Source organism: Rhincodon typus, chromosome 22 (assembly GCF_021869965.1).
Source record: "Rhincodon typus isolate 14 chromosome 22, sRhiTyp1.1, whole genome shotgun sequence".
In the NCBI taxonomy this organism is placed as follows: Eukaryota; Metazoa; Chordata; class Chondrichthyes; order Orectolobiformes; family Rhincodontidae; genus Rhincodon; species Rhincodon typus.
Window position 1 is genome coordinate 18,355,784 of NC_063353.1, and position 16,053 is coordinate 18,371,836.

Below are 16,053 nucleotides of genomic sequence, written 5' to 3' on the forward strand. Positions count from 1 at the left end.
TGAAGAAGGGTCTAGGCCCGAAACGTCAGCCTTCCTGCTCCTGTGATGCTGCTTGGCCTGCTGTGTTCATCCAGCTCCACACCTTGTTATCTCAGATTCTCCAGCATCTGCAGTTCCCACTATCTCTATTCTTTCTCTAGTTGCTTTTAATGTACTTGCTGGATTTCTTTGTATTATCCTTAATCTTATTTACCAAGCCTATCACATTATCCCCTCTTTGCCCTCCTGATTTCCCTCTTAAGAATCTCCTTGTACTCCTTATACTTTAAGAGATTCATTTGAGCCCAGTAGTCTACATCTAATACATGATTGTTTTGTATTCTTGACCAGAACCTCAATATCTTTATTCATCCATTGTATCCTACTCTTACCAGCCTTACCCTTCACGCTAACAAGAACATAACGACTCTGAACTCTCGTTATGACACTTTTGAAAGCATTCCACTTATCAGTCGCCCCTTTACCTGCGAACAGCTTACTCCAATCAACTTTGAAAGTTCTTACCTCATACCATCAAAATTTGCCTCATTCCAATTAAGAACATTAACTTTTATGCAAGGCTTATCTGCTTCCATAATTCTATTATTTTTGAAATAGTAATGATCACCAGTCCCAATGTGTTCCCCTACTAACACCCCAGTCACTTGCCCAGCCTTATTTACAAAGGGAAGGTCAAGTTTTGCTCCTTCTCTAGCAGGTTAATTTAAATAATGATAAAGAAAATTTTCTTCAAACACATTTAACAAATTCTTCTCCATTCAAGCCTTGAACACAATGGCAGTCCCAGTCAATATGTGGACAATTAAATTCCTCTACTGTCACAACTCAATTATTCTTACATTAATCTGAGATCTCTCTACATATTTGCTCCTCAATTTCTGTCTGACTATTGGAGGGCCTAGAGCAATTAAGCAAGTCCTATCACTTTAATGGGATTGATAGCAGTTTAAACCAGGATGTGATTTGCAACTGAAGCAGGAAAACTGAAACAGCTTTTCAGTCGTAGGTAGAAACAGGTTTGAAAAAAAAATCGAGACACTCCTGACTTGGTGGGAGTGTATCTGAAAACCAAAAATATGCTTTATCTGAAATAAACAGCCAGTCCCGGAGCTTTCAGATAAAGGATACCTGACTGTACTGTGAAAAAGTCTTACAACCAAGTACATTCAATGATGGACAATAAATCCTGGCCTTAGCAGTGCTGCCCAAACACCAAGAATAATTTTGTTTTTGGAAAAAAAACAGCCTGGCTGGAAACCATGAAGGAATCATGTGCTTTATAGACACACGTGGATTAGACAAAAGTTACTCACACAAATTCAGTGTACGAACTGTTGATTATATTCAGAATGTAAAACATCACCTCAGACTAACAGTGGCACCCCATCCCCAAACAGTATTAAAGTCCTTTAAAGTATATTAAAATTAACATGATTTATGTTCTCTCTTTTGCCTTTTGAATGAATGAATGAATTAACTTTATTGTTACATATACTCAAATGAATGCACTGAAAAGTTTATAAGTTGCCACTTACAGCGCCATCTTAGGTACAAAGGTACAATCCTTAGTTATAGAATAGAGAAGTGAAGAAAGGGTAGTTACATTACAGTTATACAACCATAGGTCAGAAAAACAAGAAGCAAAGTTATAAAGACAAACATCACAGTCTCTCTCCAAAGGTTCTCCACAGCAGACCAGTGCAGGGGACTTCCATGTGGTCTGACTGCTGGCTGCCACCACACTCCACACTGGGCCGCTGGTCACTGGCATCCCTGCACCAGGCCACAGGCATCTCCACAATCTCCGACCCCTTCAGAGGCAAGGGCTGGGTGTGCCAGGCCAAGAGAAGGGAGGAGAGAGGAGAGAGGGAGAAAAGAAAAATTAAAAAAGAATGGACAGAGCAGAGGAGCCTCAGTTGGAGTGTCCCACTCTGCTGCCATTTTACTGGAATTTTGCATTCCAGACCCCATCATTCCACTGCGCACCTCACCCCCATTCTCTTCCATGACTTTGCTCAGCACCCTGGCTATAAGTGGGGTCATACCAAACATCAATGAAGCCACAAAACTACTATGAACAACAGTGTGGACAACCCAAAGTAACTTAAATACATCAGCAGTGTGTTCTCACATAATAGCAGGAGAGCAACTCTGCCAGCTATAAATCACATTTAAGTGATACGCGACTCAGCTGCTTTCTCAATAAATTTGGGCTGTATTTCACACTTCCTCCACTCAATAAACATGGGCTGTATTTCACACTTCCTCCACTCAATAAATATAGGCTGTATTTCACACTTCCTCCACTCGTATACTTTCAAAGTGATCAGGAGGATGGAGAGGTGTCATGTAAAATGACCGCAGGCACTGAAATGCCTAGTCCACCTGTCAATTTCCCTTATTAGGAGATGGTTCAAATTAACTCTGTCCACTGGCTTATGTTGAGGGTCATCAGGTCACCTCACCTCTTAAGACCAGGAACTCTCCAGCCCCGGCACCAAAAATGGCAGTCCCCTGTCTGCGCCGCTCAGAATCCTCCTCCAGTGCTTTGCCATTGTCATCTTGCTAGCTGCTAAACACAGATTCAATTCTCATCTATCTTTCCAGACCATCATTTGCAGCGGTTTTTCTTCCTGCTGTGCTACAATTACCTCCATTGTTCCCTAAGAATCCATCCTTAGCCCCTTCCTATTTCTGATATACATACTGCCCCTTTCTGAGACCTGTGACTAAAGCATAGCATTTATGTTGCTATCACCCAACACTCCCTTAGAACGACCTCTCCCTTCTCATCCACTGTTAATGTCATTAGACTTCTCTTCAAAACATTCAACACTGGATGAGTAGAAATTTAATGCTCATAAACATTGGAAAGACTGAAGCCATTATCTTAGCTCTCACTCCAAATTACGTTCCTTAGCCGCAAAATCCATCCATATCAATGGCAATAGTCAAAACAAAACCAGTTTGTTCGCAAACTTGTCATATTTGATCCTATGGGGAATTTCTGCACGTATATTCATACCATCACTCAGATTATGTATTTCCATTTTCATAACATCCCCTGACTTTATTCTGTCTCAGCTCATCTGAATGCATACTTGACTTCATTATTTCTGGTGTTAACTATTCCCATGCATTCTTGGCTGGTCTTCAACATTCTTTCCTTCATAAAATTAAGTTCATCCAAAAAGCTGTTGCCCTCGTCTTTGCTTAGACTAAGTCCTGGATCCCCTAACACCCATGAGCTTGATGACATACATTGGTTTCCAGACAAACACCTTGATTTTTAAAATTTTCTACCTGCTTCTGAAACCCTGTATGTCTTTTCTCCTCCCACTCACTGAAAGCCCCTCCAGTCCCATAACCCTCTGACAATATCCATGTTCATCTAATTCCGGATTCTTCGAGTGCCTTTGATTTTAATTATTCCATTAATGGTGGTTGAGCTATCAGTTTACCCCTATCCTGATTACACAGTTTGCCAGTGCATTTACTCACCCACCTTTGCCACTCTTTTGGTGCCCTTCTTGCTGACAGTCAACCAGTACAGACTGCTATCACACTTGTGGAGATGAAATCAACAGTGAAATCGTCAATAAAAACCGAAAGAACAGTGGATGCTGTAAATCAGAGATACAAATAGAAATTGCTGGAAAAGCTCAGACGGTCTGGTAGCATCTAAGGAGACAGAGTCACCGTTTCAGGCCCACTGACCCTTCCTCAGAACAGATGGTAGCTGGGAAAATGTCAATTACATGCAGAAGATAGGTTGCAGGGGAAGGGGTAAGGAGTAAATGATTGATGGGAATTAAGCCCCAAGAGACAGGAGAGCAGTTGGACAAAGGAGTGCATAACAATCTGGCTAGAAGTGTGAATAGCTGTTAATGAGACTATTAGTGGCTAATAGTGGGTGGTATGTAGTAGCAGACAATGTGATAACAAGGTCTGATTTCTGAAGAAGGGTCTAGGCCCAAAACGTCAGCCTTCCTGCTCCTATGATGCTGCTTGGCCTGCTGTGTTCATCCAGCTCTACACCTTATTATCTCAGATTCTCCAGCACCTGCAGTTCCTGCTATCTCTGATTGTGGGGGTAGGCATAAAGACAGGGAAGAGCTCAGGTCCTGAAGTTATTGAACTTGATACAGAGTCTGGAAGGCTGCAGAGTCCCCAGTTGTCTGTCCAACTGCTCTTCTCTCTCTTTGAGCTGTAGCCGCACCTATCATTTACCCTTTACCCCCTCCCTATCTGCTGCATATAAACCGACATTTTGCTAGCTACCATCGGTTCTGAGGAAAGGTCACTTGAGCTGAAACGTTTATTCTGATTCTCTCCACAGATGCTGCCAGACCTGCTGACCTTTTCCAGCAATTTCTATTTGTTTCAATGAAATCCTCAAAACCCAGAGCTCCGAGGTTGTCCTCCAATGCTACATCAAGTTTTATTTCATTGAATGTCAACAGCCGTATGTAGTTAATTATTCCTTTGTATAGCACTGGTGGGGTTTTATTTCTCCTGAAAAAGTGCAAGATTAGCTGACGTGTAGAGCACCAAAACTGTACTGATGGCTACAAGTCATTTAAGGCCATGTTTTGGTACTCTGCATAGTTTCAGTGGCAGTCTATCACCCACATAAGCCAATGCCTTTACCAACAGACACCCCATAAGATTCGCCAGCACAACAGACGCATTGGAATTCGCATGCTTTGGAATTCATATTAACTAAAAAGAAAATAATACTTGGCAGTAGTGAGGTGTCATCTCACATGTCTGATGAGCAAGGCACTGAAATGTTCCCACTAGCAGATTAAATTCAAGACATTTCACTCGCGAAACATCATAAGTATTCACATCGGAGAACAAGAACAATAAAAACAACCTGTTAGTGCTGTGGATTTTGTAGCTCCCAACTGTAGATGTCTAGAAATTAAAATATTGCAGAACAATGTCCAACACCTAAAATATTATCCTGTCCACTATTTTAACATTGGTATTAATCAGTTGTTTTTAAACCTGTTAATGCTACTAAGCAAGCAGACTGATTTATAAATGAGTACTAATCAACTACTATTTCTAGAAATTATCAATTTATGCATTCTATCAAATATGAAATTATTTGGAATCATTTTATGAAGAAAATTTCAGTAACAGCAGATCATGAAACTTGATCTGGATCCTAATGTATAGTATATTATATAACTCATTATCTTTGATTTATCTGAAAAATTGTTTGAATGTTTAAAATTTGTAGAATTAAAGATTCACAAGTTCACTTTATTATTGAAACAACGAAAATATCAATTACACATAATTCAAAAATCCAATTTTCTTTCATTAGAACATTTTAAAAATAATCTTTGACAGTAAATACAACACAAATCAGAGCTGACCAAAAATCAGAGCTTCTGGAAGGAATGAACTTATCCAGCTTGTCCTTTTATTTCAGTTACATTAAAAATGTGAAGAAGTCATACAACCACTTTCCAAAATTCTTAACACAGAAAACAAGGTAGCAAATGATTTTCAGCTGTTAATCTCACAATGTACAACATATTCCAACATGGGACTTACCCAACCAACTAATCACCAGAGAAACTTCCAAGTGATTAACACTCTTAATTGTCTCAAGCACAAAATGGGATTCAAACAATATCTGTGGAATATTAATCCATATTTTAAAGCCCACATCTTGTTTCTCCAAAAGGCAACCAAGATGTGCTTTTATCAATACATGAACCATTGTTTTCCAGTGAACATGAATATCTTAAGTTAGTTAATAAACAGAGCACAAACAGCTTTTACTGGAGTTTAGTCCATTCACTATTCAAAGAAAATGCTCTAATCTCTAGTTTTATTCAAGATTTATTAACTTTGTGTTACTTCAATCGTCAATTTTCTAACAGTCCTACTTCTAGTCACATTCTCTGTCAATCATCATATCAAGACTTCAAGTTATTTATGCTTGCAATTTTCTTATCTTGAATGAAAATAAATTCAGCTCAAAATTCTCATTAGATTTTATGACTGTAAGCCCTAGAATGAGGCTAAATTATGCTCTTTGAAGGATCTCCAATGTCATTTGGAAGTTGGTGCGCTCAGAATTGTATATAATGTTGTAAATCACATCTTAACACAGGTTTGAAACCGGTTGTTTTCTATGCATCAACATACCTGTTGATAATACCACAGATTGACTGAACCCGTTCAAATTATGATTGAAATGCCACATTCTTATCTTTTAAATGTTTTGAGCTAAGGAGCTCATGAACAATAAATCAAATATAAAACTAGCCATAACTTGTTACAAATGCATATTGGTTTTCATGTTTAGATTGGATTATATTGTTGTCAAGTTCCAAATTACACAAAAAAGAGATACAGTTCTCAGCAGCTGTCTTGCAATTTTATTTACTTATACCAGCAAGAATTTTTTTTTTGTTTTTACAAAGCTTTCTTGGAAAGATAGCACCCAATTAGGTGGCTTACGCTCCATAATTAGACTATAAAACTTATCTTAGAATTCAGTTAAGAATATAGTGTTCAGTTCGATCTCAATGCTTCTAAAATTTCAGACACCTGGTATTCTATTTTGTGGGTAAACCAGAAATAAAAACCAAACAAAAACAGATCCCACTTAACCAGTTACAACATTAATGCTTTCCAAAGAAATCTCACCATCACTACTGCAGACAAAAATTATCATTTGATAGTAACAAAAACTCCCAAATTAACAATTGTTTCCAAAATATTTCCTTGATATTTATTGCATTTTTTCCTACTGTATGATTAAAATATTATTTAAGAAAGACTGACGGCAACTAAAAATACCACTAACAATCAAATTAACCCCGTAAGGATTAAAAAAGTATATTTTGAAAATTCAAAGAATCAGAATTTATCAAATTATATAAAAATTTTTACAATTCAATAATTCAATTTCTCCTTACCCGGCAATGTTCAATGCTGTGCTTTGAATTCAGTTCTGATATGTAAAAAAAGGGTCCAAATTGTGAACAATTCACTCAACCTACTGTGCAGAAAAGCATTTGGACTTGGAATTCTTTGTATAAAATCAAAATCTTGTGTTTGGAATGTATAGAGGTCGCTGGGACTCCCCTCGGTCAGGAACCTGGAAATCATAATGGGAACAGTTGCAACCTTCCTGCAGATGGTCAATGAAGAAGCTCCATCTAATTATGGACAGCAGGGTGACCAGAGAAACCACAAACCTAAGCAGAGGATCTGCAGTGATTTCTGGTCGGCAGGCCCACTGAGATAAGTGAGTGCTACCAATGCACATAGGAAACGGAGGTCTGAAGAATTGAAAATAATGTGCAAAACAGTAAGTGAGGCCATATCTTTCAGGCCATCATCATCATCATCAAGGGTAGCCTTTTCAACAGGACAGGCATGCTCCTCTTGAACCTGGAGAGGGGAAATTAAAGGAAACCACACCGACACTCCCCCACCCTCGTCAGGAGGCCATCTCTATTCACTGACCAGGACTTTGACCCCAGCTGGCAGCCTGTCTGCTGTTAGGAAGATCCTGACAGTATCACTGATTTGCTCCCCAGTGGTATTTAATTGACCCCACCATTTAAACACTGCAGCTAGTGCCTGTCAGACCTATCATTCGACATTTGGAGGCAGGATCATGCTGGTGGGCCAAATCAGACCTGCAGGGCTTGGAACATTTCTTAGTGTATATAAACTAAACTAATAACACAGACAGGACAAAGCTTTTAGAAAGTAGAGTTCTATGCCTAGTGAGAATTCATTGGTTAGATATCACAATGAAGGGTAATGTTGGTTCTTGTCGATTCAGGGCTCCTGGAGAGGTTGATTTTGATATCTTGATAGTGTGGCCTAAAAGGGTCTGCTACTACGGATACTGTAATAATGATAGCAAGCCCCCATGATATTATAGGAAATGTGAAACAGTGTTGGACTACTTTTGCAGTGTTTTATGTTGAAAATGTTTTTAAAAAATGAAGGAATTACGCAGTCAGAAGGAAACTGGATACTGGCAATTTGTGATTGCCGTTACACACCAATTAGACCTGTACGACAATGACAGCAGCTTTCTTTAGGTTACTCTACAGTGTAGCATAATTTCTTGCTGGTTAATATCATGCCTCTAGTACCCATGCAAATGATGTCCAGTATAATCAAGAAACAGTGAACAGCTAACAACCAGAAAATAAAAAAAATTATAGTTACCATTATAGGAAAAAGTAATTTTTTTCCATACATGATGTACATAAAACTAAATTCTGAGGACTAAATAGATTTTACTAAAAATCACTCATGTTCGAACTGCGTAATAGCTGCATATAATTGAAAACAGCACTGAATCTTTGTGTTAAATAATAACTAGGTATGGATGGCCAGGGTATTTGCATGGTTTTGAGACATCTGGATGTGTGTTCTTTAATAGCTGAATCCACGGTGGCCCTGTGAAGAAATATTTAGAATAGAGCATTATAACTCTTATCTCAGGACAGTAATTTGAAATGCAACAGCCAGAAGAAAAGTCTAACATTACAATTTGATAGAAGGTGAAACATTCAGAATTTTAGATGCAATTTACAACAACTGTTAATGACTACAAACTGATTTCTAGAACAGTCTCATATTTAAGCCACCAGGCATAATGTAGCTAATTGGGATTCTAGGTTTCTTTTTTAGGAAGGGACATAGCACAGGGTATATGATTTGCAGTCACATGGACACTGCATAAGCCTGAGTACTTTCATCCTTTTGCATATTTCGATAAGATGCTAAGAGAATAATTTACACGAATGTTATTTTTGACCACTATGTGTGCTCTGTTTCCTTGGTTACTGCTTATTGGTTCTGCTAAACTAGCACAGAAAAGGAGTGTAAACAACAGACTTCAACAGCAGCTTCACCAACTGAAATAACTGCTGTAGGTCAGCAAGAGGAAGGTCAACCAATAGAACTAATTTAAACTAAGCATTTCATGGAGTAAGGCAAGCAACTCGAAACTCCATAAGTTGAGAACACAGGTTGTTCAGATCTTGCTGTACAAGTGAACATTCATGGTACATTACTGAGGAAGTCAATGTATCACTTGTAACTGTTGAAAAGGAAGTTTAGAACCTGCATTCATACACACATGTTGGACAAATTCTTACCAGAACTCCAAGCTTTGCAGAAAGCAAACCTGTTTCGAAATAATGGTAGATGTTTAACTAAACTCACATATTAGGTACATTTAATTGTGTAGAAGGGATTTTCCAATAAAGTTAATACATCTGAATTGTCATTGTAGCAATCAATGTAGCTAGTTAGTCAATGATTTCAGGTTGATAACATTAAAAAGCAAGGATGTCTAGTCTATTAAACTACAAAACTCTGCTTTTGCTAAAGATAATCAGTGCATTAATTATAAACTCTCTTAAGAATTTAGAGAGTTTACCAATTTTATTTCTTTCAGAGACAGTTTGACACTTCTCAAGGTAGCTGTTCATCAAATGCCATCTTAGACAGTGATTGATAATAGGCTGCGGAGGACCTCACAAAAGCTTGAAAATCAACATTTGCACTATTCTCCAGGTAGCATTGGATAAGCTGATGAAACAGAAACCTTGACTCAGTTTATTGTTCAATAATGGTTGTTGGGGTTTCAGATCTCGGATGCTGAGGCACACTAAAATCCTACTTCAGACACTCAGGTTGGCAAGGATTCTTCGATACCCTGAAGTGTTTGAAAGACAAAAGCTGTCTCCCACCTTATTCGGAAACCAGTTCAATCATGCCCAGGTTATCATTCCCTCAGCATCATTTGCCCCATTATAGCTGGTTAGATTGTCCATTCTTCATGGGTAGAACAATGCAGTTGACAATCACACCTGGCTGTATCTTCACCCAATGCCCAATTACATACACTGAGAGTCAGACACAAGGATATGGAATCCTGAATGATTTTCCTCCTCTTAGCCAATTGTTAAGACCTGTCACCTTTGCTGAGATCAGGTAACAAAAATCACAGATGAAAGAATTTAATCAGGGACCTCTATGTGGATATTACGTGTTACCATTATAAACAGAGGTTTTCAGGAATAGAGAACTCAGCAAGGTTTTCAGAACACAGAATGATCATGGAAAGGGGTTCTTCAGCACTTAAATTCATAGCACTGCTCAAAGGATGGATTTTGGAAACAAAATGCAGGAAGAGAAGTCACCAATAGACTTCAACATCATAAACTGCCATCAGGGTTAGGAACTGATAATAAATGAGGCATAGCTTTTCTTATACTTCAGCCAAGTGATAACAAAGATACTGCTCCTGCTTTCAACCACCCATGAATTGAGTTTAGTCCTGGGTGAATGCCAATGTAAACACTGGCTATTGTAATACTCAGTTCTTGCAAAACAAATGTTTAATTGGATTCAAATTGCCTTGCATAAATGGGCTTGATCTGTATATCAGGTCAATCCAACCTTTCCAAGTTCAAGAAACAGAAAAAGGATATTAGACATAATTGTCTGACTGTGCACTCCAGTAGGAAGCATTGCAGCCAAGAGATAAAATGGACAGTCATGTACAGCATACCTGTACAAATCACTTAAAATTGTCAGAAAATTAAGTTTCACACGACTTAAATTCCAATGTGCATTCTGTGGTAGGAACATAAAACTGGAAAGTGACCACAATTTATCCTGACAGTTCTAAAAATAGAGTAATGAGTATTACGAATATTCTCATTGCAGCTACATTTATAAACAATATACCATGCTACAGATTGTGAAAGCTAGCACAATAATGATTTTTGGCATTTATTTTCTCCAATTGTTTTATTGAAAATTTACTGCCAAGCTTTTGTTTCTCTGTTGCTCTCTCTCTCCTCCTCTTGCCTTCCACTGAAGGAAACTAAAACCAAAATCTGACTTTTCCTTTCAGTCAAAGTTGACCTTTATTTCTGTTAGTAACGCCTATTTCTGAACAAGTGCTCTGTTACACCTCTACCATAATTACCACTTCCTTGGCCTTTGTTCTAAGACACCAGAGATTGCTATCTCCCTTACCTTCTAATGTTTCCTTGATTTTTCTTTCAGTTAGGATTGCCCCACCCCACCTTTCTTTTAATAGCTCTTCTGTATTAAAATATCATATCAGACTCAAAACATTAACTCTGGGACCGGTTTTCTGAAGAGTGGCAATCTCATGTGTCCTCAAAAAGGAACCTCATTATTTTAAAAGAAAGAGGAGCTTTGCATGTCTAATGTGGCATAGAACTGTCAAGAGGAAGACAAACCACATCCCCTTCTCATAGCACTTGGCTGCCACATTCTGAAACTTAAAAAAAAGGTACTGCCTGCCACTTTGACAGCTGCAGTCGAATTATAAGTTCTGTTAAGTTACTCAAAATCAAGTGTGATGTTAGGGTGTCAGGGTACCAGCTAAGCGTGGTACAAGCTGGGAGGGGCAGGGTGCCGGGGTAGGACACCAGATTGGTAGGAGGTGGAGTGCCAGCTGGAGAGGGAATAATGTGCCAGGGGTAGGATGCCAGCTAAGGGGGAGCATGGCAATGTAAGGTGCCAGGTGGGTGGAAGTCCATATAGGAAAGGGTTGGGTGCCAGGGTGCAGGGTGATAAGGTAGGTGATGCAGCATTCAAGGTGGGTCAGGTTGGTGGTTGCTTAAGTCCAGTGGCAGCGGCGGGGGGGGAGGAAACGGCAATATCAGGTTGGGTCTACTTAATTGATTTGGGCTAGGTCAGGTCCAGTCAGAAGGGTGAGGACATGGGCAGCATTGGGACTGATCAGTGTAGCAGCAGGAGGTCAGGCCAGGTCAGGTGGGGTCCAGTCAGGGGTGCTGGCGCTGATGGTGATGCACCCACATGTTTGAGCTGGGTCCAGAGGTGGAGGTTCAGTCAGGGTCTTGGGGACTGGTAAAAGGGATCTGGGGCAGGTGTAATTGATATGAGTTACACTATGTATTTAACAGGCTAACCTTTTGCTGATTAATTATTTTACTTAAAATTTCATTAAAAACCTCCAAATTCTGAGTTAAAATGGAACATTTCAAAGGTTTCTATGTGCAGGGGGAATTGTAAATGAGAATCTTGAAATTTCCCCAGGAATTCTTTTGGAATCTGCTGTGATGGCAATTTTGCAGAGTCTCCATGCACAACTCCCTTCTGGGGGTATTAACAACTGTGTTGCCAGCGGAATATCTGAGCCATTGTTACTTTCTCCACAGATGCTGCAAGATCTTCTTGGCTCATTCCTTCACTTTTCCTTCCCTCATTTCCAATCTCTCATTCTCTCCTTTTCATCGTCTTTTAATCTATTTTAATTTTCCCTCTGCGTCACAAACTGCTGTCTCTTATTCTTAGTTTCCTTTCACTGTCCCCCTTAATACCTTCTCTCCCATTCACATTTAGAATTACAATGCATTATGTATAATCCAGATAACAGCATCTAGCTTATTTTCCCAACAGCACCAGGAATCACTTAGACCCTTGTTCTGCTATTTTATTCGATGATAGCTGTTCTGTACTTTAACTCAATTGATCAATCTTTATTCCATTTTCCTCAACAGACTTAACCAACCAAAATCCAGGGACACTGATCTCAGTTTTGAAAATTCCAATTGAACTTACTATCACATGTACATGCGTGTGCTTGTTGTCTTATTTGTACTACACTTTAAATGATCTGTGGCCCATATATTTAAAGTTCAAATTTTTGTTGTAGGTCCTGATATGATGATGCATTTGTTCAATAAATGTTACAGTTACAACGTAACAAAGGTAGCTTTGAGATACAAGTGGCTGCTTTGACTACATAGTGCAATATTATTTCCTGTATATTGTGCACAATGTGACCAAGACTGTACTGTATAGTAAGTGACTACATTTGCACTTTCTCAATAAACTGATTCATTCACCTTTGAAACTTAGGTGCCAGCAAAGCGAGGTATGAGAAAAGGCTAATCATTCCAGAGGAAATTGTGCTCCAGGGAATGGAGAGAGAACTCAGTTTAAGGTTACCATAAACAACTGACTTTAAAACCAAGCATTTACCTGATTTTGATCTTCCAATTCTTCCACATCATCTTCCTGATCTGACAATGGAATTGGTTCTTTGGATTCTTGCATGAGTGATATCTAAATAATCAAATTAATAAATTGTATAATTACGAAGCAGAAAAAGGCAGTAAATGCAGAAATCAATGGCAGAAAGAAGGTTTATTATATCTGACAGAAATGGGATGACTACTTTTAACATAATATTTAGTATTTTCTGTTTTTGTCCTAAACTATACTCAACATAGCAAGGATATTTTCCTCAAGCATAATGGATCGAATGTTTAGCAACTAACAAGGCCTTACAGATTACAATTAATGACAGCACTCAGTGATAGATCTGCATCTACAGTACTATTGAGACGTTCTGTTATACTTTAGGCTTGCACAGCATCATTTGAGGATTTCAGTGACAACAGACAGTGTAAGGCTGTCTCAATAATCAAGTACCTTCCAGTGCCATTACTATATTCTTGTAAATTGTTTCAGCCAAATGCAAGAAATTGGGTGGGGATCAGAATTCTCTCCATTTGTTGAGAAAGCTTCTAAGCTCTGGATAGGCCTCCTGGTTAATTCATCAGTGTCATGAGTAATGAATTCTAAATAGTACGAGGAAACTTCTTCAAAACTGTTGGCTTTTTTCTGATAGTATCCTTATGTTTCTTTGTTTATAAGGGTTTGGCACACTTGAGTTAGTACATAAAATGCTGAATCATAAGCTGTTGTATTTTAGCCCAAAGATTTAATTTGTTGCTCATTAAACTTCCATTACATAGTACCCTTTTGTTTCTTTCAGTTTGCATTCCTTTCTTTACAAATGTTCCACCTTTCACTGTTCTACAGGAGATCATAGGGGTAATCTTATAATTGTCAGTTCTAATGGATAGTCTCCATTGTGTTTCCTTTTTTCTCTGTAACCAGGTGCTCCCATCTGACTGTCTGCACTTTGCAGGATTTGGTCCAAAATAGCTAGTCTAAAGAGCGTAACAAGAAAAACACACAAACAAAGCAAAATTCTAGTTCGATATGCAATTTGCGTTCCTCCCATAATTCAACTCTTCATTGCCTTCATTTCAGTAATTGTCCACTGAATAGTAAAGGAATATTACTTCATGAAGTGAAAATAGTCAACAATAACTGCTGCAACATCGCAGGAGAGGATGAAGAGATTGGTTTGCTCTACAGAAAGGACCTGAACAGGATTTGCAAATAAACAGTTTGTGATTCACAACACCTTGTACGGATTTGCTACAAGATTCCAATCAATAGGACCAGAAAACTATTAGCTAACAGAATACAATTTTCTCCCACCTTGTCAAAAATAGGATCTTCTATATCTTTATACATAGTCTGAGTATGTATGTGAACAACAGCATCATGAACTGTGAGGTACAAGATGTCCTTTTTAACATTGTCATCAAAAAATCCACAGCTCTCCAATTTCTTCACAACATGGTCTGAAATTTAGAATGATTAAAAAAAAAGTTAAAATCACAGATTCAATTTTAATCATAATACTTTTCAGTTTAGGGATTCTCTCATTACACTAAACTTATTGGCAACAGTCTGAATATTTACCCCAAATTGATAGAGATGATATTAAGAAACTAATGAAGAATCAAATCTTAGAAAGTTATCTACAGATTACTAATATTACAACATGGGACGGCTATATAAATTGAGAGTATTAACCACAATAACTACCAGCAAATCTTGTGTGGTGTGATTGCCGTTCTAGAGCACAGTATTATACTTACCTGACTCAGTCAAATTCAGGTAATTGTGATTGCTGTGGCTGCTGAGGTCACAATGCTGCATAATTCCTTGTAATGTCAGAGTCCAGTTGAAAGACAGATTCTCTTTCTCTATCTGCTTTAGGAAACAATCCTACTTTTCCAATTCTAAGGAAGCTGACAAATGTGGTTGTTCAAGTCTTTCATGGGATGTGGGTGAAGCTGGCAATGTGGATGGGCTACACAGCTGACTAATACCCATGTACTGAGAGGCTTGCTAGACCATTTCAAAGGACAGTTAAGCAGCAACCACATTGCTGTGGGTTTGGAATCACATGCAGGCGCAACCAAGTGTGGCTGATTCCCTCCTACATTAGGGAATCAAATGGGTGGTTACCACAGAATCACAATTGATATGGTGCAAAAAGAGGCTATTTGACTAATTGCACCTGCATCAGCTTAGAGCATTTTGTCTTTATGCCATTCTCGTGCCTCTTCCCCATAATCTTGCATATTGCTTGATGATACCAGTTATATAGTGTCCACATTCAAGATTTATTAGTTGAATTTAAATTCTACCAGTGATACCAGTAGAATTTGAACCCATGGCCCAGAACCCACTTCAATGGCATCACTGTTGCATCTCCCCAGTGGTGGTTGAGTCTCTGGATAACCTGAGACTTCACCAAAGCCAGTGAACTCTAACTGATCAGAGAAACAGGCAGCAGTGAGCACGTTTATATTTCAGCAGAGTAATAGGTTTTGTAATTCAGGATATAATGCATTTCTTCTCCAGATGAGAGAAAGGTTGTAACATAACATGTGATAGCGATAATATTTCATCTTTCCAATTCTCTTATTGACTAAGTACTCCACTCTCTGACGAGAATCTTCAGTGAAATCACATGCAGATACAAGGAAACAAATCTCAATATATTTGCTTCTCCACTTCGAAAACAAATTACACATATTTTTCGGGAAGGGACGTACTAAGGTCAGCATCCTCCAAACCTGCAACCTCCATCAACTTACAGAACAAGGACAACAGATACATGGGAACATCACCATCTGCAAGTTTACCTCCAGTTCACTTGCCAGCCTGACTTGGAGAGATATTGCTGCTATTTCTGTCACTGGATCTAAATCCTGCAAATTCCTCCCTCACAAACCCATGCCATATGAGGTAATGGTGAGATAACAAGGTGTAGAGCTTGATGAACACAGCAGGCCAAGCAGCATCACAGGAGCAGGAAAGCAGACGTTT

General features: G+C 38.6%; 1 protein-coding gene across 2 annotated transcripts in view; it reads right to left on the reverse strand.

The window, feature by feature from the left end:
* Positions 1-5,415: 5,415 nt before the first annotated feature.
* The window catches only part of LOC109932615 (pendrin), a 51,789-nt gene continuing 41,151 nt past the window's right edge, over positions 5,416-16,053 (reverse strand). Inside the window, exons 19-21 of one of the 2 annotated variants that reach the window (XM_020531765.2) lie at positions 14,368-14,513; positions 13,054-13,137; positions 5,416-8,454 (exon numbers count right to left, since the gene is read on the reverse strand). In XM_020531765.2, coding sequence (XP_020387354.1) covers positions 8,431-8,454; positions 13,054-13,137; positions 14,368-14,513 — 254 coding nt within the window. In that variant the 3' untranslated portion in view covers positions 5,416-8,430. Of the gene's footprint in view, positions 8,455-13,053; positions 13,138-14,367; positions 14,514-16,053 lie in introns of those variants that run through there. The other variant, XM_048610498.1, reaches the window with a different exon arrangement.